General features: G+C 41.0%; 1 protein-coding gene across 1 annotated transcript in view; it reads left to right on the top strand.

Annotated features, from left to right (window-relative positions):
* The window catches only part of DNTT (DNA nucleotidylexotransferase), a gene marked incomplete at its 5' end in the record, with an annotated part of 91,933 nt that overhangs the window by 10,270 nt on the left and 53,696 nt on the right, over window positions 1-27,967 (top strand). Inside the window, 5 exons of the mRNA XM_083441026.1 lie at window positions 2,064-2,192; window positions 14,601-14,771; window positions 15,692-15,763; window positions 21,730-21,853; window positions 24,739-24,871. Coding sequence (XP_083297152.1) covers window positions 2,064-2,192; window positions 14,601-14,771; window positions 15,692-15,763; window positions 21,730-21,853; window positions 24,739-24,871 — 629 coding nt within the window. The remainder of the gene's footprint in view (window positions 1-2,063; window positions 2,193-14,600; window positions 14,772-15,691; window positions 15,764-21,729; window positions 21,854-24,738; window positions 24,872-27,967) is intronic.

Genomic DNA, 27,967 nt, shown 5'->3' with positions numbered 1-27,967 from the left:
CCAGGCAAACTGAAGCTATAGGTCATAAATTACACATAATAGACATATTCTTCAGCCTGCTCTTGCATAAAATCATTGAAACTAGAGAACTCAGAAGTTGTAAGTTTTACAAAGTTAAGAGATGACTTAACTTCTGAAATTTCCCACGCAGCACTACTGTCTTCTGAATTTCTTTAGCTGGCATTGGGTCTCTGGCAGCCCATTTAGCTGTGATATGATGTCTGCAGTTTAAAATCCACCATTAAAGTATAATTCACAGATTGTATTATTATCAAGTCTGAATGATTTTGTCGCAACCTACTGAATCCCTTTGGGCTATTTGCCAAGGCAGGCTCAGACATACGCACACTAATTTTCCTCCTTTCAAAACACACAGCGAAAATTACCAGAAAGCTGCGCTTACTACTGCTATTAGAAATTATCCTAATACAAATGCCATTGAACAAGTAAATGAATTTCTAGTCTCCACTGGATCATATATAATGGCAACTTTTAGATGAAATATTATTAGCGCAAGGGCTTATCTAATTTGGCAAAAGTCTTTTGTACCATATATGATAGTCATGTCTCTGACGTAGACATGGAAGAAAGCTTTTCACGCTATACCTGGTTTCCTACATCTTTGTCCTGAAATGTGTCAATAAAGAATGAACCAATCTGGAATGGGTGCCTTCCCCTCCAAACGGAGATGTTCTATAATTTGACTTTGTGAATCATATTTATTAAGAAGGGGAGCAGTACTAGGTGCTCTCAAGCAACCTTAAGAATCAATTCTTTATCAAACTCTGCTTTTCGCTAGAGGAAACCACTCATGAGCCACTTGTTCTTTGATTCTCTTGCTGGACAGCTGGGATTCAGTGGACAGCTTTACCATGTTACAGTATCAGCTCAACATGGAGGCCCTCTTGTCTTTGGAAAGGAGGAAGCAATGTATTTTCCTCATTTGGGTACTGGCTAGGATAAAGAACACAGGCATGGAGAAGATTTAATACTAGTCAGAGCATGTGTGGCAATATGACTTAGCCAGCCTAACCCAGGGGCAGGAGGCCTCAGGCTCAGGGGCAAAATGTGGCTCTCCAGATCACATTGTGTGGAACTCCCTAGCCACACCCTCTTTCCTGAGGCCACGCCCCTCACACCCCTTGATTTACTTCCTGCCTTAGTGTTTTTGCTTGGCCGGAATGTGTCCTTGAACTCTAATAATGACTCTTGCTGGAGGATAGAGAAATGTGTGTGTTGCATTAAGAAACCAGCCTAATGTACTACAAAGCTAAAAAAATTATGTTCATTGTTTTGCCCAGTTTTGTCTCTGACCCTCTGCACTAGTGGTTATGTGAACCTGAGAACGTTGCCCGGAAGGGAATGTGATGCACAGGCTGTATGTTTCTCCAGATAGGTCTATCCCTATCTTTCTCCAGAATCTGTGTTTTATGGCCATTTGGTCACCGTAGAGACATTTTTCACAACAACTTTTTCATGGCAAATGTAAAGTTTGCCCTCTGGGAGAAGGGCTACATGCCCTGGGTATGAACCCTGGGATATCCTGGAACAACTCCTGGGCAACAGCTGCCAGTCAGTTTAGATAATACTAAGCTAATGGTCTAAGCTGATATAAGGCGGGTTCCTGTGTTCCCATGGTAACTCAATACTTGAATAAAAAGCATCATGTCTGGGAATGATGGGAGATAATATGAAAATTCTATCAGTGGTGTGGGTCCCATTATGGATCCTTCAGACACAGGCCAAATGATGCTGCGGTCATTTGGTATCTCCCATAGCTGGCAGTAAGAGGCGTTTGTGATGTTCATTCTATATTGGGAGCATCACAGTTTGAAACTGTTGCTGTCAGAATAAGAGAAAGATGGCATGAGAATATGGCTGGGTTTGTTCAAAAGCACATTGTCTCCACGAGAGAAACAGAAGGGGCTGTTTGCTTGAAATGTTTTGCAGCATGGCGAGAAAGGAACTGAATATATTCTGTAGAAATAGAAACTTGGCAATCAGGTTTTGAGGTAATTATTAGAATGACAAATTGCCCATTTCCCCCTCTTCTCTCTTTTTAGGTGGGTGAAAAGTGTTCTGCTACTTCATCCATGCAGTCAGTGGATACGTCAGTCCTTGGTATGGATAGTGTCTCCCAATATGCCTGTCAAAGGAGGACAACATTAAATAATTACAACAAAAAATTCACGGTAATATACATAATAACTTTCTTCTCAGAATAGATCGTCACACTAAACCACAGGCACCTTGAGGAACTAGTTATAGACCAAAAATACGTTGTTCATACAGTAATACCTTTGTGAACACCCACCTTGTCTAGCGTCCGTTCTGGCAAACATCTGCAGCAAACCTGGAAGTATCGGAATGGCTCATGCATGCGCAGAAGCACAAACCGCTCCGTGCCTGTGCGCAGATGTGGTGCTTTGCCCCGTATCCTTTTCGGCTAGTGACCGGAGCTCCAGAATGGATCCCGGTTGCAAAACAAGGCATCACTGTATAGCTGCCCAGGAAGCAGCAACACCTAAGGCGGAGAATGAACAACCATCCTAGGCATATTTATTAAGAAGCCTATCTTGCTTACTTTTATGGGAACTATTTCTAAATATGCACAGAGCTTTGGCACAATTCTAGTTAATGAATACACTTTTTTAAAAAAAGCTAATCAATAAACCGTGTTTTTTTTAAAGCACTTGTTCCTTTAGAATGGCTTCTTGATCTCACACAACCTTGCTGTGGTGTCATGAAGCACTCCTGGTGGTTGTGTGTGGGTCAAACAACTTTGTGGATAGGGTTTTCCTCAATCCATCAAGAGCTGCACAATCAACTTTTTTTCCACATGGCTATTTAGTTCACACACTTCCCAGCAACAATGTAATGTTTCTTGGTTTTTTAAAAAATTGTTTTTGTGATTATTGCAAGCTGCTATGAGCCCAAAATTTGTTGTTGGAAAATCGGAACAGAAATGACTTGTAAACTGCTTCAAGAATTGATGTAGCAACTTAATTTATGCTTCCTGATGGACACAATAAAAATGACTGTCATGTGGTTATATAACCATAGAGTTGGAGAGGACCTTGTAGTCCAATCCCCTGTTTGATGTAGGAAACCTCGAGTTAGAGGCTTCATCCCCAACAGATGGTTGTCAGGCCTCTGCTTAAAGGCCTCCAGTACAAGAGAGAGACAACTAACCACCTAGTGTCTAGGTCCATTGTCATTTTCTCCTTAATGGGTTGGGACAGATGGTAGCTTGTGATTATTTCAATGTGTGCCTCACTGGCATTTTCAACCTACGTTTTTTGTCCCACCACTGCTATTACCAATTAACCTTTTTAGACTAGAGCTTTCCTGCCACATGGGAATAGAAAATGGTTCTGTTTTGTGATTGGCAAACACCAAAACAAGCGCATGCCTCATTTCAGTGCATGGCTAGTTGCAATGTGGTTCTGGTCAGTGAGCTCAGCTTAGTTAAGCAAACCATTCTCTCTCAGCCAAAACCTTTCCACCCCCCAATTTGTAACATTTGTTGCTGTTGTTAATTACTCTTGGCCTACTTTATAGGGTTGGAAATGTTACTGAGAACTGTGTAACCTTTTGAGAACTTGTGAAAAATGCCATGTAAATGTCCTTTTCTAAGGAATCTTTCCCCACGGTATCAATAGCTGGGAAATGGGCTTTCAGATAGTAAAGTTTTTCTGCTCTTTCTGTATTATGTCAAGTGAGTATGAGCATCCTCTGTTAGGCCCTGAGGATTCTAATCATTCTACCAAAATGAGGAACAGATTGGCTATGATGGGCTACAGACTGCAACTGACTCCAGCTGAATGTTGAATTTCATTTTCCTGAGCCACTCAAAATTCAGAGCCTGTTCAAGCTGCTGTGTTGTCCTCCTTAGTTATGAATTTTCCTCTGCAATCATTGGCTGCATATTACCCCCACAATATTATTTCAGATATGCCTAAACATAAAGATTTATTGCTTTGTTTTGGCTTTTTAAAAGTTAAGCTCTTTTGTCATTTCCCCCCTACCTCGTTAAACTGACAGCTCAAAACAAGGGCATTTATTATATAGTTTTTGTGCCTGCTTCATGCCGCATCTGAACTCACTTGCAGAATCTCCATCTCTCTCATGTCCCTCATTAAAGTAACAGCCATGACACTTTTTGTGTTTTCCACAAGTAATACTAAGTCAAGGTGGTGCTGCCTAGGGAGGATGGGGCCGTAGTCCAAAACATTGGGAGGGCACTGGGTTGGGGAAGCCTGCTGTAGCATAATTTGGAACCATTTATGAGGCCTACTTTGTATGAAGGCAAGCAACTGCTTATAGATATACAGTGGTACCTTGGTTTAAGAACAGCTTAGTTAATGAACAACTTGGATTAAGAACGCTGCAAACCCGGAAGTAGGTGGTTTGGTTTGTGAACTTTGCCTTGGAAGCAGAACATGTTTCGCTTCCTGTTAAGTGTGTTCCATTTGTAAATTGAGTTCCCCACTGCTATGGGAAAGCACGCCTTGGTTTAAGAAAGCTTTGGTTTAAGAACGGACTTCCGGAATGGATTAAGTTCGTAAACCAAGGTACCACTGTATAGGTATTTCCAATGAATTCCAAAAGTCTGCTCAGCAGTTAGTTAAGTGGTAATGAGAATAAACGGGAGTAGAAAGTCTGTGGAGGTGAGGAATTACAACCTTCTTGGGAAAGACATAACCCGCCACGAGCCATGCTGAGCTTCTTGACTAGGCTTGCCACCTGCCCCTAGAAAAATGTGGTTGTCCATTTTTAAAGAGAAAAGTGTCTTATGTCCTGTTTGGATGCCTTTTTTCGTGTTTTCAAGCTCCTCCTCCTCCTCCTCCAAACTGTGTGGGCAGAGAGTGGGTCAGAACAAGAAAGGGGGTATGCATGCCTTTGGTGGAGAGCAGGTGGAAAGAGTTTTTGTGTGGGCAGAGGTTGAAGACAGAGACTCAGAGTTGGAGAGCTAGAGAGAGTAAGGGCTTGCTTTGAAGTCATTTCTGCACCAGGTAAAGTAATTTTTAGCTCCCCAATTCCCCCCCTGACCTGTCCTGTATTTTGCCCAACCAAAGGTGGCAACCCTGCTCTTGACTCAAGTGTCAGATTGGGGAGGTGGCGCCCCCCCTGCTCTTCTGCCCAAGCTCCTCTTGTGCCGCCTGAGTCCCTGCTGATCTGCATGTAAGTTCAGGACCAGTAAATTAGGTCAGACTGCTTTAAAATGCTGCTGCATAGCAAGCTTCATGTCCAAGCAAGGGCTTCTGATGGGGACCTAAATGTCCAAGTGGGCAAATGTGGAGGCGGGTCATACTTCAAGCATCCTGGCACCAAGGCAGGACAGGAATTAAAGGACAAGACCAACACTTGGAACTAGGCCCAGAAATAGGCTGGGAGCTGTTCCAACCACTGAAGGGCTGACATAATATGCTCATAGCAGCTGTTCCCAAGGAGAGAACAACGTAACAGTATTGAACTCCTTGGAGAAAATGTAGTGTATAAATGTAATATTAATTTGTCTTCATGGCTCGCACGTTGCGTAGGCCTCATGCTCTATGCTTTCCCTTTTCTGCCTTGTTTGTTGCCCTCTACAGTGAAGAGGCATTAAATTCCTCCATTGAAAATAGGCCTAATCCTTGTCTTTGAAATGTTAATGTCAAATAAAATATTATCTATTTACTCCATCAATAATAGGTCATATGGTTAGTCGGCATCCAGTGGCTACTGAGAATGCTCAATCCTCACCCGTCTTTCGCCTCCCCCGTTTGGGTTCTCCCCACCTTTTTTTTTGGTACTTTGGGGTTCTTCCAAGCATGCCAATATCTCCCTCTTGTGTGTAGATGTTCCTGCTTTGGCTACACAAGCAGCAGTGTCCATGCCAGGACATGGTAGTGGAAGTGACCCATAATGAACAACAACATTGCAAAACAAGATGATGCCTCTGAGGGGAGGGTGTGCCCAGTCAGTCCATTGCAGCTGTACATGCATATAATTTTGATGTCTTTCTTCTTATTTCAAAATATAGTCCAGCTGGCTCTCAAATCCATCACTCTAAAGGTCAGTAAAATTAAACTCTGAAAGGCTGAACAGTGGCAGTTTTAAACAATTGATGACTACACCCCAGTGGGTCATTCTGTAGCACCTAAATAAATCAGATGTGTAGTTTTTTTAATTTTAAAAAAAGTTTGTGTGATACTTTTTACTATTATTTTTACTTATTATGTTCTCTTCATTTGAAAGCAGTTCATTGCAAGTAATAAAACTGCATTCTGAAGCATATTTTATTGCTTTGGGATCTCCTGAGCTTCCACTATTCTGAAAAGCTGTGAAGGGGGGAGAGGTCTCTTTCATGGTAGATATAAGCCCTTCACTTTGCAAATATCTTCACTTGCGGTTAAAGTTTCTTAGGTGATCAGATAGTCATTTGCATCATCTGCTAGTGCTACAGCCATCACTGTGATGTCAGATGGTTTCCCCCTGTGAACTACAGGGGCTTTGTGAACATCCTTCAGCAGCTATGTTTACAAAAGTCTTTCAGAGGTGCCCCCCAGGTTTCTCTTCCAAATGGGGGAAATATGTGGGGTGGGGGATTGAAGGTGTACTCCCACCTGGGTGGATGGGAACATACCTTTCTCAATCAAAGGAATAACCAGGAGGTTTCAGCTCCAAGTTGTTCCTTTGAAGCCCTTAGGTGGGCACGGCTTCCTGAAAACAGCACTGTGAGCCAAATGAGGAGGTCTGGAGGACCATCTTTGGTCTGTGAGCTAGCAGTTCCTCAGTCCTGGCTTAAGTGTGCTATGGCACAGAGCAAGGCCAGAAATGGGCCTTTTTCCTTCTGAGGAGATTAGATATTCTACATCAGAACAACCAGGCAATGCAGGATAACAGATGCTAAGGCTTGGTCAGCTGTTGACAGATCAACAGATCAACTAGAGGGCAATATAAGAATTAGCACAATGCCCACTTGTTGTGATCCCCTCCCACCTGCATGCTAATTCTACATATGTAATAGCAATTATAAATTGATTTTGCACTCCTATGAAACTCTGGGAGCTGTAGTTCTAGGAGGGAGTCTAGGGATCTCAACAGATAATTCTTACCACCTCTGCATGCTATGATTTCCATGATTTTATTTTGCAGAGCAGGAGAGACCTTAACAAGTTAAATAGGTGCAAAACTGAAATAGGTTTGCACAGTAGATATACCTTGAAATGACTAGTAAATTGCAGTGGGACCACTTAACATCTTGTGGTGAAGAACAATGCAAGAACAGCATTTACTGGGAGGATTTTCATAGCAATAGTTTTATATTTAAACTTCTGTCCCACAGCGTTTTTATCTGGGGCCTGTGCTTTGACTGTAATTCATACATTCAGAAAAAAGATGTCCTGAAAGATTATTTTCTGTGCAAATACGGAGCTGCGATGAGGCAGCAGTATAATTTACTTATACAAGCTGTGGGCAACCAACCATTAAATGACGCATTGTCTCTGGCTGAATGCCACATAGCCTGCAAATTAGGTCCAAACTGTCTTGAATTATGTGCTGGTGATAGCATCTTGTTATAACCACTTTATTTTAAGATATAAATATATTGCCTTTTCTTTCCCTTTGTAACTTGGCAATAGCTTTTTTCTTGCTGTTGCTATTTTTAGCTTTTAATGTTAGCACCGCAGCCTGTGTTGAGCTGTGTGGTCTTTGATAAAGACAGGGATTTTTCACTTAGAAGTGACCCGCGGGACTCTCAAACCCCACTTTTGAGCTCTCTTGTAGAATAGCGGTTGCTTTGTAAAGGCAATTAAATGTGCCATTTTCCATACTCTCAAGTCAAGCAAGAAAACAGGTGTTTTGTTAACACCGCAGCCACTCTCATGTAACGAGGCTGAAGAAATCTTCTTTTCTTACAAGTCGTGGTTTTCAGTGTCTACTTCTAGGGATAAAGCTTCTGCTACGTTACATCCTAAATCATAATTGTCAGGTGATGCCCAGGGCTGCAACATTTCCACACTGTGGTGTGGACCAGGGCAGAGTGGCCACAAGCTCTAATGCTTTGGATAATAAAGAATGTAGGCCAAGGGACCTCATCAGCCAACCTGACAGCCAGATGGAATAAAAGAGGCCAGAGCTGCAGATGCGGCTACAGGCCATTTTGGATGGCCCAAGGAGAAACTGAGCAGTGGGGAAGGACTGCGAAAGAAAGCAGATATTAATATTGCACAGTTTGAAGTGACTGGAAGCGTAAAAACTGACTCCTATGGGAAGAAATCATGGTGCAGACCCATAAAAATATTATTCGGCGCTCTTTGAAAACAGAACATAAGCATCAAAGATACAACCCAAATATCCAGACAGTGTCATGTGCTGTCCAGCACAGGAACAGCATCTTAGAAACAAAAGACAGCTCCCCAAATCAAACTGTATCTCTCCTCCCCATTCCACCCTGCCTTAGCCTGCCGTGCCTACGCATGGGCTGGGCCTCCGCAGTGGCAGTTTCTCTTCCTCCTTGCCTGCTCTCCAGAAACTGCTACGAGCTGCCCAAGGGAGGAGGTCAGATGATCGCTCTCAGCCACTGCCTCTCAGGACAAGTGCCAGCTCCTCCTCCTCCCTGAGCTCAGTGGCGGTGGCACTGCTGGGGTGTGTGTGGAAATGCACATTCTGGGATCAGATCAGAAGCTGGGATGGCTTTCATAATTCTGGGACTGTACCTGGAAAATAGGGGCACTTGGAGAGTATGCGATGGGAGTTGTGGTCCATCAATGTCTGGAGGGCCAATGGTTGCCCAGACCTGTTGTAGACAGATGTGCATGTCTCACACATGTGTGCAAGGTGGGTGAGTTTTGAGCAGACCCACCCCCCAATTTTAAGTAGCATTTTCAGGCTGCTAATTGTGCCTTACCTATTACTTAAGTTTCAAAAGTGAAAATGTAACTTGTAACCTGTAGGCAGTTCCACAGCAGCCCTATGTGTCTTCTTGCATGATGAAGGATTAATAAATGTCTGAGAGTGTAAAATCACATGGTAGTTTTCAACTGGAGAGTCTTTAATTTCTTTCTCTGCTTCTGTAATAAATCAGTAACATGGTCACCGGCTACCCTCTCCGAGCAAAGGATTCTTCACATATTAAAGCACCAAGACCTTGTTGCCTTCCTGTCTCTTTCCATAAGGCACAGCTCAAGCCTGCAGTGTGATTTTTATGAGCCAAAACAAACATTGTTATTCTCTCCCCAACCCTCCAAGAAGGTTGGTTAGCTTAGAATATTAATACTGAACTGCAATAAAATGCAGAAGGACATTTTTCTTATAGACAAATACAATTTAATTCTGAGAACAGAAAGTAGTTAAGGCTGGCACAAAGGGCGGAGCAATCCTGAGGTTCATTACAAACAGTTTTTGAATTGTACTGGCTTTGGGCCATTACTCATGAGAATAAGAAAGTGGATGTTTGACTATAGACTGAATACCAATTGCCTTACTATATCCGGTATGTGGGTGATGGGAGATTGTTCTTTTTTCCTATTAACGTAGCATTTCATTATTTTGCCCCCATCCCTAAAAGAGTCTGTTGTGTCACTGACTTTGGTAAACAAGTAAATTATTTTTAATGCAGTTTAAATCTGACAACTTGGTGACAATATCTTCTAAATAACATTTTATTAGTGTAGAAAGTGTTTAGGGAAGAGAAATTCACAAACTGATGTGCTGAAACAATAAAGTAATAGATGGTCTCTGTGAACCTTAGCACTATGTAGAAGTTGCTTGCTCTGAATGTGGAAGGTCCTGTGCGAGGGACCCAATCCACTGGGAAAGTAGCCTATGAAAGAAATGATTGACAAGTCTTGAGATCTATTTCTGCAAACTTCTATGCAGTTTTGGAATTCAGTTTCTATTTGTTTCTGATTCGTTTATGGAAAGCTTTCCCCCTCTGAGGTATGGTTGGTGCTGACTTTGTGGCCATTTTCTCCTCTGCAGTTAAAAATATGCAAACGACAACCATGCAGTTTTGTTTAGTTGTATAGTTAGCACCAAAAACAGAAACTGTAATCTTTTTATTGCCAACTTCTAGAGTTGGAGACATCTGTAAAATACTTTTATAAGAGGTGAAAACTGGATCAACTTTGCAACTAATTAAAATCTCTTGGAGGTGATGCATGGACCAGAAATATTACAGCACTGCAGGAATCCAGGGTTCTCCTCTGTACTAGATTAATGTAAATGAACTGTTTCTCTATGTTGCTTTTAATACACATTATGGAAGATATCCTTTTTATTAAGATGTTTGGCTATGTTGCTTTTTAATACACAGTGTGGAAGATATCCTTTTTATTAGGATGTTTCTGGCAGGCTAAGAGACAGTAAAAATTATCGGTATCATATACTGATGTGGTATCCTGCTAGGATACAAGCCAATTAAATATTTGTTAAATCCAAACAGTTAGCAGTGCTTCCCTTCTCCCTTGATTCTGATTACATGGCAGTGAGAAGAGATAGAGGTGATGAAGCAGATTTTTATTTTATTCTAATCCTGAGCAAATAAATCAAAACATGCCAAAATGTGTCTTACAGGGAAAAGGCAGTCCTACAGTTTCTTTCAGCGTTTGCTGGCAGTGGTTTGTTTAGGGGGGAATACATATTCAAATGTTAGTCTGATTGTTTATTTAAAATGTCTTAATGAGCTCTTGGGTAGTTGGAGAAAACACAGAGTAATGAAAACATCACTGAAATGAAGGCTTTGATGACATCTTTTAGCTGGCTGTCAAGAATGTTTGAGTAGACGTGGCATTTTAGTTTTCTTCTCAGTTTAAGGCAGTAACACATTTTCCCTCAAGACCTGTCCACCCACTAGCAGAAAGCAAGGAGTAGCCTACCTAAAATAGCAATGGCATTATGCTTTCTATCATTTATCTTGATAGCTTAAGCAAGTGCAATGTGACTGGGCCATTGCTTTCCCTCTCTTTCTTTTTTTCCACTTAGATTGCCTTTGTTCTTTAAGGCAGCGTTCAGTATTTCTTGTACAAACGGTGATGTCCTTTGCTCCACCCATCATGCACTGGCATTATTTGAAAAAGTTCTGCCTCCGGATAACTCTTCTCCATGATACAGTCATACCTTGGTTTCTGAACAGCTTAGTTCTCGAATGTTTTGGCTCCCGAACGCCGCAAACCTGGAAGTGACTGTTCCAGTTTGTGAAGTATTTTTGGAAGCCGAATGTCTGAATGGGCTTCCGATTGGCTGCAGGAAGCCGTGCTTTGGTTTCTGAATGTTTTGTTTCAATGGATGTTTGTAATGTTAAAAAATATAGAAGAAGAAGAAGAAGAAGAAGAAGAAGAAGAAGAAGAAGAAGAGACCTCTCTGCAAAAACGTCTGGCGACTAGACCGAAATTATGGCTTCTACACACACACACATCTGACAAGAGGCCCATTTCATTTTAACGGACAGGCTATCCCCCCCCCCCCGCCGGTTGGTAATCATAATCCAAAGGGAGAATAAAATTGTCAGCAATACTTTCTGCTCTCTGTGCTCTACATGAAGTTATATTGGAAGGGGTGACGGTAATATCCTCATTTGCTCAGGAGGAAGCAATCGCTGCAAGAGCAAATAGGAAGATAATAGAGCTCGTGGAAGGTGAGTCAGTAGCAGCAACAGCAGCAGCTGGTGAACTCATGATTTGCCAAGAGCATCTGGCAAGGTGAAGCAAGCATGAGTGTGCTTGGATGCATTTCCCAGCCATTTCTACTTGCGTTGGCATCTGGAGGACTGCATCTGCTCCTTCCATCCAGTGGATAGTACAGACAGGGCAGGTCTTTATTACAAGTGTTTCCTCATTAAGAGGGTAATATGTGAATCGGATTTTTTTTAAAAAAGGCATTGTACTAATGCATTCCTCAAGGAAGGACCCTACAAATGTTTGAGGTTCAATACACACCCACACAGGCAGTTTAGTTACAAATAGAGGTATTTGGGTCAAAATGTAGCAAGATCAACTTTCTTCTACCTTGACTGCAAGTTCAAAAAAGCAGAGGGGGGCAAATGAGACTTCCCAAAACATAATATGCTCTCTGAGTGAAACATCTGCCATGTTTTTCTATGATGGAAGTGAAAACAGGTGTCAAATGCGTAGGGGAAAGCCGATTATTTCTAAGTATGTTTTCATTTTATTTTCAAAGTGTTCTGTAATCTAGTTCTTATACTGCAATTTGCAGAAGTCATATTTTACCATTCAAGGTAAACAACATGGTTTGGATGAATAGTGTACCAGAGCCAAACTAGACATGACATTTGTCATGCTGTCTGCTTTTCTACAGTTCATTCTTTATTTTATGAATAGCTGGTGCATTTGGGGCTGGTGAGTTTCCCTCCTATAGGGTGAGGGGTCCTAGTTGGGACCGTGATGGGGCAAAGAGTTAAAATAGAGGTGGCTAACCAATGGCCCTCTAGATGTCGCTGAACTACAATTCCCATCATCCTCTGACAGAAGAACATAAGAGACTGCCGTAATTTACATTCATCTTACCTGGCAATTATGAGAACTTCTTTCTGGTGTAGTTCAGAAATTTGTGACACTTAAGTACTTTGTTTCAAACACTGATAATCTTAAGAGAAACTAGTATACTTAAAAAGTTTTGAAAGCCAAGTTTTTTTTAAAAAGAAACACACACATTGATCTGCCACTTGAACATTTCAATATATTATCTAACTTTGCCAGGTGTTACAGTGTGCCCTAGACATTTTCGGTTTGTGCTTTTGTTTTCTCATCAGACCTAAAATTTTTGTCATGTCTTGCCTAATATCTGACAAGCTTGGCATTATCTAGGTTATCCCCCCCCCCAATGAAAACATAACTCGACAATGAGTGAACATAACGTACCTTCTTGTCAACAGACATAATGCACCGTCTTAGTCCTGTACACTTTAACAGGAAAGCATTTGACATTTGCGAACTTTCCTTGCATTTCAGTGACCCAAACTGGACTCCCAAATTAGTTTGAGGCGGCAACAAGATGTTATCTTGGCAAATGCATTTCTCCAAACTCACATTTGCCAAGATAACACGTTTACTGAACTGAGACGGCACATTATATTGTCCACTGAGAACAATGGCTGTTAAAGGTCTGTGTAGAAGACAGATCTTTGGTTGAGTTTTCTTGCTTTAATTGTAAAAAAGGGGTCCAACAAAGATACCATTAGGCTTGCCAGATGTTATTAGATAAGATGTGACAACACTCTTAGGCCCATTGGAGGACCAGTTAACACAAACCACGGTCATGTAGTAGTTTTGAAGTGAAGGTGAAGGATCTAATAATGAAAGCCCCCGTAACCACAGCCCCACAGAGTCAAAAAATGGAAACAGCTGTGCCAAGCCATTATTTATTCACTCCCTTCCCAAACAGCAACACAGTGGTACCTTGGGTTGCATATGCTTCAGGTTACAGACTCCGCTAACCCAGAAATAGTACCTCAGGTTAAGAACTTTGCTTCAGGATGAGAACAGAAATCGCACAGCAGCAGTGGGAGGCCCCATTAGCTAAAGTGTTGCTTCAGGTTAAGAACAGTTTGAGGTTAAGAACGGACCTCCGGAACGAATTAAGTACGTAACTAGAGGTACCACTGTACTACATGATAACAACCAATGTATTAGGATCAGAACAATGTCATTCTATGTATAGTTTCCTTGGGAGTAGGTTCCACTGAACACAACAGTGCTCACATAGGTTTGACTCATAAAACACATTGAGCTTTAATGAAAGGTCTTCAGCTAGCTGAAATGCAGCCTATAACTTTTCGTTAAAAAGTGCCCATCATCTTGCAAAGACGTGTTTCCATTTAAACTGCTAGCCTGAAGTTGGAACCCTGTCAAAGAAAAGGAAAGAAATACCCAGGCTGTGCTTGTTTATATTCCTCATTCCCTTCATTGGGCACTTCCCTGGGCACCTCCAGACTACTACCATTTTGTGGGAGGTTTGTGCAGTTAGTGGATTAAAGCACTCTTTTGTCCTAGCAGAACAAGCCCACTTTAAAAAAAAGAAATGGACTTTGTGTGGTTAGGGAAATAATGCGGAAATGAATTCAGCGTGAATGCTCCTTGCCATATAGCCTTCTTGTAAAACAAACCAGAATGCATGCTTAATAAAGACAAGAACTGTGAAAGCAGATCAGGACCAATGCTCAATATATAGGAGCCCCAGATCAATTTTTGCACCTACTGACTCTTCCCCCTCACCCACCATTTCCCCCCTCAATTATTTTGAAGAAACAAAGAGGTCACGCCATGACATGCTTGACAAAGAGGATTTGGGCAGATTTCTCAGTATTACAGAAACTGCAGTATTTCACCTTTCTTGCCTCTGGTGTTTTGGTCAAATTGGTGGTGATATGTCACCTATTCCTCTTTAGGTCAAAAAGCCACAAAGCAGTCCATGGAAAGGTCCTTTTATTAAGTGTACCTAAGAGCAAAATGTCACAGACAGTTACTAGCTATGTTACATCCACTGCGGTCTAAGGAAGTCTGTGCATCAGCTTGCAGGTTTTAAACTTTCTGTGTATGGAATGTATGAGTGTCAGTTTTTAAACAACTCATTCTCTGCTTCTTTGCCCCGCCAAGGATGCGTTTGAAGTACTGGCTGAAAACTATGAGTTCAGAGAAGATGAAGGGCATTGCCTTGCATTTAGGAGAGCTGCTTCTGTGTTGAAATTTCTTCCTTTTGCTGTCGTTAGAGTAAGTGATGTTGAAGGATTGCCTTGGATGGGAGAACAAGTCAAAGTGATCATAGAGGTAAGTTATAATGCCTTTAAAAACACACACAGATACATTGTCTTTTTAGTGTTTTGATGTTAGCAGGATTGTCGAACGAAGGTAGAAAACAATTAAAGAACAAATATTGTGGGATGAATAATAAACCCAATTAAATGAAGGCTACAAATGCTGGACAATGCATTTAGCATTAACATGATTCTGACCAAGCTAAGCCTCATAGAGCAAAATATATACAGTGGTACCACGGGTTACATACGCTTCAGGTTACATACGCTTCAGGTTACAGACTTTGCTAACCCATAAATAGTGCTTCAGGTTAAGAACTTTGCTTCAGGATGAGAACAGAAATTGTGCTCCGGCGGCGTGGCAGCAGCAGGAGGCCCCATTAGCTAAAGTGGTGCTTCAGGTTAAGAACAGTTTCAGGTTAAGTATGGACCTCTGGAACGAATTAAGTACTTAACCCGAGGTACCGCTGTATAGAAGACTTTGTTTGGTCAGAATTGAGTATAGACTTCCAGAGTTAATGCCCAGGCTTTTTAGACTTGTCTACCCATGTCCTATCTGGAACCAAAGGAGGGACATTGTTTGCCAGCTGTAGAATATATTGGCATTATTTTCAGCTCTCCTGACTCCACGGCTTAGACTGCAGCCTTCAGGGATGCCAACTTGGCCCCGCGACTCTGCAGCATGCATGGCCCTGGCACTGAAATTTGTGGGTGCCTGGCCCCTTCATGGGAAATTTTGTGGGTGCTTGGGCACCCATGGCCCAAGGAGTTGGCATCTATGGCAGCCTTCATCTTAAAACAAAACTGCCAAGCTTATAGAAGTTGAGGGTGGCAAGTTTGTAAACATGACCTCATCAGACTTTATTCTCCTATAAACAAACCCTATAAAAAACATTTCCACAATAAAGATCTGTATGCATCTCATATTTACAGGATATAATAGAAGATGGAGAGAGTCCTCGAGTGAATGCTGTGTTAAACAGTGAAAACTATAGATCAATAAAAGTAAGTCTATTTTGCTCTTTTCTTTTTTTGCACATAGAATTGATCTTCTAGCTCGCCCCCCTAATGTGTTGCCTTCATTTCCATTCAATGTGCACAATCGCTTGGTTTCGGACATGAAGGGAAATCTTATTATTTCAGTCAATGGATTAAATGAGAAAATGACTGCTTAAGTGTACATGTTCTCTCTGTTGAAACAAATGAAATAGCTTTTACAGGCAAGGGATCATCACATGTCTATTAAAGTTCTCAGTCCTGTAAGAATTACTAGATGGAAACTATAAGAAAACAAATATTAAATGTTAATTTAGATTTGATTTTTTTAAAAAAATATATTTCCAGTACAGTATTTCAATGCCACCTTTCAGGGCCAAAGTTATTCCGAGGTGACTGACATACAAAGTTAATATATAAAATATGTTACAATGAATGCTCAAAGTCTGGTGAATTTTGACATTTACACATGAATCCTGGCATCAAAGAAGAATTTTATGACTGTACAAATTATATATGTCAACATTTGTACAACTGAGCAACATTTTATCTCCTTCTCACACACAGAGGTTAGTTGGATTTGGAGGAAATGGATATTAAGAAGAAACAGTATAATTTCGAGGGGGTTTTTATATAAAAAAACTTCAGAACAATTACAACACATATATTTTCCTCATGTAGAAAATGTAGATTGTGAACAGTTTGTGGGGTGGTAATACAGCTGTGAAAAAAATGACACACACACATGCAGCAGAATTTCATTCTGCAAATAGTTTACTACAACCAGAAACTGCAAGTAGCATTGCACAGCTTGACATCAGAAGAACAAAAGGAGCAAAAGGATAGAAAGGAAGATGCTTGGATCAGAGAAAAAAGAGAAACAAACAAGCACTAGCCAACTCACAAGACACGTTACAGCCCCGCCTACTGTTGAGAAGGAACAAAATATGTTCATAGAGAGTATACATTGATCAGTAGTTTTTGTTTTTATTTTTTGTTTACCTTTTCTGACCAGGAACTCACCTTTAACCCAAACATGCCTTTGGGGACCCATTTCTTAATTTCTTAATCATCTATCTATATGATTGTAGTACTGCAACCGAGACTCACTTTAGATCAAGCTATTACTAAATAATAGGTCCCAACCCATGGACTGAAAACCAATGATCTGAATCTCTTTGCACGTTGTAACTTCTTCTGCATCCCTTTTCAATGGTAGGTGTACCATTCTTCTGTAAATTCCAGAGCACATCTACAATCTTTTCTTCAGGTGGACAATACTGAATGTCAACAATTTCTTGTTAATGCCTGCTAAACCTTTTCGGACTCTTGATTGTGCTTGAACACTGATATTGGTTCAGGTCTATCCAATCTTAAATTTAATCTAAATGGCTTCTTGATGTGCTTTTGCACCTGCCACATATTATTCTTCCATTGAGGGAGATGCATCAGTTGTGTCCTTTCAACTGGTCCAGCTAATAGTTCTTTCCCCATGTTGGTGGACTTGAGAGTGGTGGCACCCCCAGCCTAGTCAGCCTCCACATGTCCAATTCTCTTTTAATCTACAGTTGCTTGCAGTTGCAATTTCATGGGGATTTCGCCCCCTTGGCTACCATATCCCTGTTTTCACTGCATTCCAGTCACTTTGTGCTCTGACTCTTCCTGCACAACATCACTGCAGCTCCAGATCTATCCCTATAGATGTAACAGCATCAGTAGTGGACAGTGGACTGGGCTGGGCAGGGTTGTGTTGCTAATCAATGCTGCATGTTGCTGCCTGTTACTGAAAGGATGACAGGAGAGGTTGTTGTGTGGAGCTTGAAGTGGTGCCTACTTCATCCTACTTCTATGGTGGTTTTCACTTTGTTTGAGTACCTCACTTGAGCATTCATCCTGATTTGTTCTGCACAAAGCTTGCATGGAGGTTCTGTGATGTCTGCTGTTCATTGAGCAATGGTTCTGATTTGTTTGTGTGGAAATTATATGACTTTCCATCAATCCATTGTTGTTGTCCCACACTTTCTAGCACATTTCCCCATCAGTTTCCTTGCTTTTTTACTTGTACATTGTAGTGCAAGGGTGCCGGAGTACCTGAATCTACTTTAATTGTGCAAACCTAAATTTGCTGGTATGTGATTGAATTCCTCCCACAAAATAGTTACAATCTGGAGTGGACCTTTGTATCTTTTTCAAGCTGAAATGTCCCAGTATCATTGCGATATTTTTGTTTCCAATTAAAGCTCCTGTCCTCCTTTCCTTCCATCTGGATGCTAGAGTGATTTGTGATGTTTCCCAGGTCTTTCATTTCAAAATGTTGATTTGATTTGCATATTATCCCATTGCTTGTCTCGCTTTTGTTAAAAGCAAATATCAACAATGAAAAAGCAGCCCACATATGCCCATTTATTCTCCTGTTTTCTGGAGTGCAAGTTTGGATTGGTTTTACCTTGTATGAATCATTCCTGGGTAAGTACTTCATTTATTTTCTCATTCCATGCTCCAGCAGCCAGTTTAATTCCATAGACACTCTTTTGAGGTTTATACATGAGGTTCTTGTCCTTTAATTCCTTTAAATGGGGTGGCTGGTCCATGTAAGTGTCTTCCTTTATGATACCAGGCAAGAAGGCAATATTTATGCCTAGGTCCTTGATTTGCATCCCCCTTCTGGCTCCCCCTTCTAGCACTTAGGAGTGCTTTTATAGTGATGTGCTTTACAACTCGGGTGAACGTTTCATCATATTCTTTGGCCACAAATCTATAAACGGAACACCTCTTCTGCACTGCGTATTATTTTAAATGTCCATTTACATCCTATAGTTTTCTGTCCAGGTAGCAACAGGGTGAGCATCTATGTCTTATCATTGCTGTTGCCTCTTTCTGTTTCCTGGCCTCATTGTTGGGCAGATTTGAGATTACTTTGCAGGATGAAATTTCAACATTTTCCCTCTCTTGGCAAAACCTTTGGCTGTTCCAGTTGAACACCAGGCACCCATTGCCATGCTAGTTTTGCAGGGCTAGTCCAATACATTTTTCTGCCTGACAGGAAGGAAGAAGTATCATCCCTTGCCATTCCACATCCAGCAGATGGCCATGGCATGGTTCTCTAGTGTTTCGTATCCTGTTCCTGTTGATAGGCTTTCACTTCCTTTCCTTTGTATTCCTCCTATTGTCTGTGCAGAGTATTTGCAGTTCCTATTGAAACTTGTTTCTGGGTGCTGCCGTAAGCTCTAATACTTTTTCAAGCATCTCGTTTTTCTGCTTCACGAGAGATGTGACAGTGTGCCTGGAATAGTCTTCCATGAAGGTCACCAGGTATTTGCTCCCACTTGGCACGTGAGTCCTCTTGGGTTCACAAATGTCACTGTGGATACTTTCCAAAGAATGAGTAATCTTGGTTTGGATGCTTTTGGGAAGTAGGGTGCTTTCACTTTTATACAGCACATGCTCTACACTCCAGTGGCATGACAACATCCTCGTCTCCTTTGCTGAATTTTGTTTTGTGAACTCCTCTATGGCCCCTGGAGTTCTCTGTCCTAGGCATCTGTATCACAAGCGGGTGCTGAATGGTATTTCAGCCTGCTTGTTCTTGTAAATGAATTTGTACAGGGGTTTGTTCACAATTGACTTCTGATTTTTGTTCTTCTGGTAATGGCCTCTTACCTGGTCTGAAAGGTAGGTGGTGGTTGCAGCCCAGCACGGCAGCCCCTCACACACCTGGTGGTCAAATTGACTTCACCATGGTGGCTTGCCTTTGGTACGTCTCCCTGGCTGGCTGCCATCCTGATGTTTGAATTTGCCCAATCAGGGGCAAGCTGAGGGTGGGGGTGGAGCCTGGGGGTGAAGTCTTTACTCTGGCCCGCCTCCAGGAGCTAAAGGCTGACTGGCCCCAAGGATGGCACAATGGAAATTTACAAATTTGTGATAAGATGTACAAAATTCATACTGATCTGAACATCAGGTTTTGGGGAGATGTGCAAGTTTCTCCATCCCATCTTACCGAAGGTGCAGAAAGCAGAAGCACAAGTCATCAGGATTAATTTTTACTTGTGAGTAAGTTTAGTTGGCTCCTTTGAGACTAATTTCAAAGGAAATTTCTTTGTCCTGAAGTGTAAGTGCAGGTAAAACTACTCACTAACAGAAAGACAGTTATCAGTGAATCTAACTTGACTCACAGTTTTAAAAGAGACAATATTCTTTAGAGGAAGAAAAGTTTTTAATTTTGTTTCCTGTTACTATCATTGATAGCCCATTTTTTATATAAAAAAGAAAACCATTCTAATCTTTACACAAGAACTAATACAACTTCTTTGAATCCTCTAGATCCCATTAAAACACTGCTAAGCAAACAAAGTACTAGAAATTAATAGATAAGAATCTAAATAATTTTTGAAAAATGAGATTACAAAATACAATTACTATTCCTCATAAACAGAAAGCTGTCCACAAAGAGTAGGTAATTTCACTCTTTATATCTTAAATGTCGAGTAATATGTATTTCGAATTGTCCAGGATTTCCATCCCCTTCTTTTCTTTATCATAATTGCTTTAAAAAATAGTCTCATTAGAAAGACAAGATAAAATTAGTATGGTCCATGTTTCAAAGGGTGGACTCACTAGGAAGAGAATTATAATGGGACTTTACAGACAGGTCTCAAGACGAATGAATGACTGTGAAGCATTGAGGAAACACCACATTGATAAAATAGATATAAAAGTGCATTTTTCATGTAGGATTCGTATCTGGAAATGTTTGCTGCACTTCACTTTTCTTATAAAAATATTACTATAGCAATTGTCAATTAGTCAAAGGCATTATTTGGAATAATCCACCAGGACTTTTCTCCTGTAAAAGCTTCAGTGAATGGAAGGAATAAGACTCAGACAAGTGTATGGATGTGCTTTTGAATAAGTCCTGTTAATTTCTGTAAGACTTGTGCAGGAGAAGCTCCCAGTGGGCAGTGCCTATTTCTGGCTAGCTAGCTATATTATGTTTCTTGAATATCTGATAGAATCATAGAGTTGGTAAAGCTTTTGAGGCTAACTAGTTCCACCCCTCCGTTCAGTGCAAGACTTGAAGTTCCCGTACATAAGTTTAGCAAGTTTTGTTTATTTAATTTATGAATAATAATAATAATAATAATAATAATTTATACCCCGCCCATCTGGCTGGCTTCCCCCAGCGACTCTGGGCAGCTTCCAGCAAAATATTAAAATACAACAATTCATCAAATATCAAAAGCTTCCCTAAACAGTGCTGCCTTCAGATAGTTGTTTATTTCCTTGACATCTGATGGGAGGGCATTACACAGGGCAGGTGCCACTACTGAGAAGGCCCTCTGCCTGGTTCCCTGTAGCTTCGCTTCTCACAGTGAAGGAACCACCAGAAGGCCCTCAGTGCTTGACCTCAGTGTCCGGGCAGAACAATGAGGGTGGAGATGCTTCTTCAGGAATACTGGGCCAAGGCCACTTGCATATCTTGATGATACTGTCTAAACACCAAACCCTTCCCAATTTTCTGTCTGAGCAAACATTGTAGCTTGCCAGATAGGACAATACCCCTTTTCCTCCTCCCCCCGTGTGCTGTTCTGGGGGCTTTTCCAACACCTTCAAGCCAATGTCAAAGTGCAGGGGAGGGGGCACATGGGAAAGGAGAAGGGGGAAATTGCCTTGGCAGAGCTTCCATTGGCAAGGTGTATTAAGAGAATCCTGTCCCAAGAGTGGCAGAAAGGTTTGATGCTGGAAAATCTGAAGATCTGCGTACAACAGCATTAAGAGTGCTTGTCATCTTCATAATTCATGGAATCCTACCAGATATGAACTCTGTGGTCATCATTTGCAATGGAGTTGGGGCAATGGGGTTGAGACACTTTCCTTTGTGCTAAAATGCCAAAAAGGGAAACATGGAAGCATTGTTGTCCACAGCTATCCCAAAGCTCCACAGCTCATTAAACTGAGCATCATTCCATTCTATGTAGCTCTTCACTTCTGTTTTTGGAGTGGGACTGAAGACATCTGAGAAGTGGTACAGGATGGGTTTCCGGACACTGGAAGAAGTAAAATGCGACAAGAACTTAAAACTGACAAGAATGCAAAGAGCAGGTAATGTCCTGTTACCATGGAATCTAGGCTAAGTTTTGAAAGCAGCATGGATCAGAATAGCTATTACTGATGAGTGTAAAAATATGATCTATTTCATCCACATATGTCTTACATATTTATTGGCTATTCACAGAATATGTAATAGAGCTGAATATTTTTTTACCAGAACATGCTTGTTTTGAAGATCTCTATTTCCCATGATAAATTACAAGGTCAATCATCCTAGGTAATATAAAGAAAACTCTCCTGATTGGTTTTAGGTTGGAAAATGAGATGTTTCATATTTTATCTCAATAAACATTATCTTGATAGGAAACATTCTCTTGTTAAAATGAAATAAATTAGTATTGCCAACAAATATTGTTCTAAGCCACAAAATAACTGCACAAGAATCACATAAATTGGATTTTATGCTATAAATAAGTCAAATTCTGTTTCTTTGGTAGCTCAGTGCTCAGAGAGAATGTGCCATTTATTTGTTTTATTTGTCTCGATGATACTCTTCTCTTCTTCCCTTCCATCTTACTTAAATGTTCACTTTTTTCTTCAGCAAAAACAAAACCTAATAATCAGTCCTTGAATGCCAACCATGAGCTAGAAAATAGAGTTCTAGATGAATTTATGCCAAAGGCCTAGCCTCTGGAATTTTACCCTATCGGTCGGTTCAGTTTTCAGGAACAATTGTAAATGAAACTTCATACTCAAAACTGTTTGACCATCTCAGTGGGTTACCTCTCATTTTGCATAAGATATCCAGAAATATATACTTTTTACATAATATGTACAACAATATAGACTTATTATTTGAGGCCTTCTGTTTCGGTGGCCCTTTGTCTGGTTTCAAAAAGAAGCAATTTTGGGGTTGAATGAGTTTATTCTGTATGAAAACTAATCACTGAACAATTTCAGTCCCTATCTTCCTCTGTGTCTTCTGCCCCCACAAGGCTCCTTGCTCTCAAATGACACAGGTAGAACTGTGGTCTAAACCACTGAGCCTCTTGGGCTTGCTGATCGGAAGGTCAGTGGTTCGAATCCTCACGACGGGGTGAGCAATGGGAGCTCCTGCCAACCTAGCAGTTCAAAAGCATGCCCGTGCAAGTAGATAAATGGATAGCATTGTGGCGGGAAGGTAAATGGCATTTCCATGCAGTCTAGTTTTCATCATGGTGTTCCATTGCACCAGAAGCAGTTTAGTCATGCTGGCCTCATGACTCAGAAAGCTGTCTGTGGACAAATGCCAGCCTGAAAGTGAGATGAGCACTACAACCCCATAGTCACCTTTGACTGGACTTAACCATCCTGGGGTCCTTTATCATAAACTCTGTAGTCCTGCTTTGTGTTTTCAGTGTTGCAAGACTCCTGGAGCATGATCTGAACCACGCATCTCATGAGAGTGCCAAGTGCAAGTTCTTTAACCATTTCCTTTCAGATTCTTATTCCTACGCTGCCCCCATCTCACTTGCAGTACAATAGGTACAGATAGCCACATTTCCCCCTTAACTGGAAAAATCTCATTCTTCAAGACTTCACTTTTCTGTTTTGAAAACAAGGATGGTCTTATTGCAGTCAACATCATTACCTATATTTTTACACCCTCTTTTTGTGCGGATGGGAGGAAACCTCATGGAGCAGTTTGCATAATAACAGTATAAAGTAGCCAATAAAAAAATAATCAGATAGAACTCTGGAAAAGGACAAAACCTGAATAAAACCAGGCATCACTCTTCACAGTGCAGTCCTATGCATGCTTGCATACCAAAGCAAGCTTCATTGAATCCATTATACAGTGGTACCTCGGGTTACATACGCTTCAGGTTACATACACTTCAGATTACACACTCCGCTAACCTAGAAATAGTTCTTCACATTAAGAACTTTGCTTCAGGATAAGAACAGAAATTGGGCTCCGGTGGCGCGGCAGCAGCAGGAGGCCCCATTAGCTAAAGTGGTGCTTCAGGTTAAGAACAGTTTCAGGTTAAGTGCGGACCTCTGGAACGAATTAAGTACTTAACCTGAGTTACCACTGAATCTGGAAGCAAACTAACACACTGGCACCCAAAGAATAGCAATGTCAGTGCTAAACAAGTCTTTTTTTGTGAAACTTTCCAAAGACAAAGTTCACGAGAGAAAACTCATTCTCTCACCCATTCAATATAGGAAGCAGGGACTTGTAGAAAGGCTGCATGGCAGATCTTAACATCACGGCAGGTTTCTGTATTTGGATCTGAGCTGCCTTAATGAGCAAACCTTCTGGGATAGGCAGATTAAAATGTTGTAAAATGATTGACCCTGTGGAGCTTATGTATCTTCCGGTGATGTTTAATGGAGCTTTCATTTTGAAACAGAGGACATGCAGAATTGTCACTTAAGAAAATAAATAGTCTCCTTTAAAATAAAACAAAATCTTGGATATTTCCTTTCCCCTGCATTCTATTTTAAAAAATATTTTTTTTCCTGGTAAAATGTCTGCATTTAGTTGAAAAATGCCACTCATTCAGCATAGGATCAAAGTCTCACTGACTCCTGTCGCTTAGGGGAAATTTCTTGCAGTGATATCACTACTTTGCAGGAAATTTGACACACATATTTACATTGATGTAATATTAGCCAGCTTTTGGTTAGAAAACAACAATGGTGAGTGAACTGTTAGTGAAAGTTATTTATTGGCCTTGGTACATTTCCATAATATATTATGATCATTATTCCAAGCCTACGAGGTAGCTAATTTTTAGCTTAGATGGCAAGCAAAGACTGACAGTGAGTTGAGCAACATCCAATTAGTCCCTGCTTCATCTGGGACTTGAACTTAGGCCTCCCAGATTTTCAAGCTTAATATGTTGTCCACTAGACTATGCTCATTATACCAAACTTAAATTGCTTTTCAGGATTCCTGCACTATGAAGACCTTGTTAGCTGTGTATCTAAGGCAGAGGCAGATGCAGCCAGCCTAATTGTTAAGGAATCTGTGCAGAGATTTTCTCCCAGCGCTTTGGTAACTTTGACTGGTGGTTTCAGAAGGTATGTATAATGAACCATAGGCCTTTTGGCCACCTTTGATTTGTGGGACATCATGTCCCAAAGGGTGACATGGGGGGTAAAGCTGTATTGGGACCAATCTCACCTCTGTCCATCCTCCTAGGCCTCAAGAAAGATGCCCCCCACCAGTCATCCTTCCCCTGCTCCAAAAACCAGGTCATTAAAAGCTTCCACGGCCCAGGTGTCTACTGCCCCTACTGCCCATAGGGTGTTGCATTTGTGTTTTGGGGACCCATCACCACCCTGATTCCAACTGCCTCCTGGAAAGAATTCTCATCCTCTGATCACATGTACCTACATCACTGGGGGGGATGGGGAGGGGAAGACTCAGTGGAGGTTGAGGGATGGGGAGAAGGACTGTGCAAAAGTGCAGTTGAGTTTTTGCACGTGTTCACTTAGAAAGCTCACATAGATTCAACCAACCCTTTTGTGGCAAGCGGCAGGAAGCTATCACGTCTATTTTGGCCCTCAATCTAAATACCTAGCAGTGTATAGAAGCAACATGTACACCTGTCTCAGAGGCAGGACAGATTGAGGGCAACACTCTCGAAGCAGCTCTGAAGGCTAGAGTGACCTCTCTGAGACAGATATGTCTATTGCTGCAATGCTATATTTTATTCAGACATGTGCGTGGTTCCTAGGATTGCTTCTCTGTTATTTAAATGATTTCTCCCCTATATTGCTTTTTTGACAAGGGAATACAGACACTACTTAGTAGCCTGATAATCCCAAAAGTATTAAACTTCAGGAAAATTGATCTGAAGCCCAAGACAGTTTATTAATGGGTGGATCATTGTTTCCTAGTTGTATTAGAAAGAGGGGCGTGTTTTCTGTAAATCTGCTGTCTTATCAGCACAGTGAAGACGTGATTGCTGTTTGTTTCTCTGTTTTGTACCTTTTGAAGTACATTTATATGAAAGTGAAGCATATATTACTCATCCAACTTTCTTCCCCAAGGTTCTTACACATGCCACATCAACAAAACATGACAACAGAAGCTAAGATAGTTCTCTGCAATCTGTTCAGCCCATGTGTTGCATTTTTATATCTTGAGATTTAACTGTATATCTCTGCTTTGCAAAGAACTGAGTTTTAGCTAAGTGTTTGTCAGAGTTGGAAATTAATGTTTTGCTAGTTGTTCCATGGTGGTACTGACCTGTCATCTTGTTTGTGGTGAAGAAATCCAGCAATAATTTCAGCACTGATTTTAACATTCATCTACTTCCCATGCTATACTATTCCAAAAGTGTCATGTTAATTGTCCCTAAGAAGCGCTGAAGTATGGTTCCTTCTCTGGCCAACATTTCCTGCACATGAAAGGTCACTCCAGAGAGGCAGAGACTTCAGGTGATAAGATAAAACATGGCTAGTTCTTCAACCAGAGGTCACTGGTTATTGGCAGTAATCTGGGTTATTGGCAGTAATCTGACACACATTTTTTTACATCTTTTCACATGAGTCAGCTATCAGGCCACACTGCTCAGTTCAGAAGCAACAAAACTTCATTTCTACTTTCTTAAATGCCTACATACAAAACAAGCTGGTTTTTCACTGACCTGAAGTGAAATGCAGGTTATGTCAGCCACCGGTTAGCTCTTACTCATAACAAATAAAATATAGCAAGCAGATATGAAACACAAATCTATGGCCAGCATGACTAAGCTGCTTCTGGCGAACCAGAGCAGCGCACGGAAATGCCATTTACCTTCCCACTAGAACGGTACCTATTTATCTACTTGCACTTTGACGTGCTTTGGAACTGCTAGGTGGGCAGGAGCAGGGACCGAGCAACGGGAGCTCACCCTGTCGTGGGGATTCGAACCGCTGACCTTTCAATCGGCAAGCCCTGGGCCCTGTTGTTTAGACCACAGAGCCACCCATGTCCCTCTTACTTCTGAGTAGACATGGACAAATATTTCATTGTTGTTTCTTATTTTTCCAGTCCACATTTCCACACCAGCTTGTGATTTTTTTAAAAAACACCGTCATGAATATTCATTAGTATTCCAGTGTGAATCTCTCCTAACGTACATATGTTTCATGGCATTTTGCCTAATAATACACTCTTTTTTCAAAGCAGTTTCCCTTATTACAATGTATTTGTGTATATTAATATCACTAACATATGCATTTTTGTGCAATCTTTGCCCCAGTATATGCACTTTTGTACACATTATTTGACTGGAGAACTGCATTGCAAAATCAACGGGAGCACAAATTTTGAAGGCTGACTGTGCTTTGCTTTGCTTATTGTTTCAAAAAGTACGAATTAGGCTGGTTTGCCTTTCAATGCAAACTGAATCTAATCTCCCCCTGCCCTACTTATGAGTAAATGTGGTTGGGATTAGGTTACATGAAAGTTGTACTTTTTCTTGTGCATGTGTAGTGGAAGTAAAAACCCAGCTGAATATCAAATGTTCTTTCCCCCCTCTTGTGATTTGCAACTTTTAGCTTGTGTCTCTCTGTGTACCAGGCTGGGAGATGATAAAAATGCCTTTCAGCAATCACACTTGTATCTGGGTGATTTTTGAAAAACAAATGGCAAAGCAGAAAGTCTTGTGTAAATTTAGAACAGCTGTGATAAAAGACTAAATATATCTCCTGCTTTTCCACCCACACCGTCAATGGGAATGCATTTTATTGTTTATTTATTAAGGCTGTTGAACAAAGCAGATCAGTAGACACATTTTGTTAAGAATCAGCACATGATATTATGAGTTATCAATGTGGACTGCCACATATTATGTACTGCTGCTGTACAATAATAGGTAGGTACCACCTTATACCAAACAAGAAGTGTAAGACTTTAAACCTGTCACTAAGGAAGTTTTGTTTATTTCTCACTCTTAAATCAATATTAAGGCATCCCTTCTCTTTCAAGGCTAATTTGGAACAAAGGCAAAGCCTAGGACTTTCTCAACTTGGTGCTCTCCTGGTGTTTTGAACTCCCAATTCCCATCATTCCTGGCTATTGGCGATATGGGCTGATGGGAATTGTAGTCCAAACTATCTGAAGGACTCTGGGTTGGGAAAGGCTGCTTTAGAGATTAAAGGAGTACAGCCTGCCATATATCACCC

This window comes from Podarcis tiliguerta (assembly GCF_965153285.1).
Source record: "Podarcis tiliguerta genome assembly, chromosome: 5".
Classification (NCBI taxonomy): Eukaryota; Metazoa; Chordata; class Lepidosauria; order Squamata; family Lacertidae; genus Podarcis; species Podarcis tiliguerta.
This window is presented reverse-complemented; position numbering and strand designations above follow the sequence as displayed.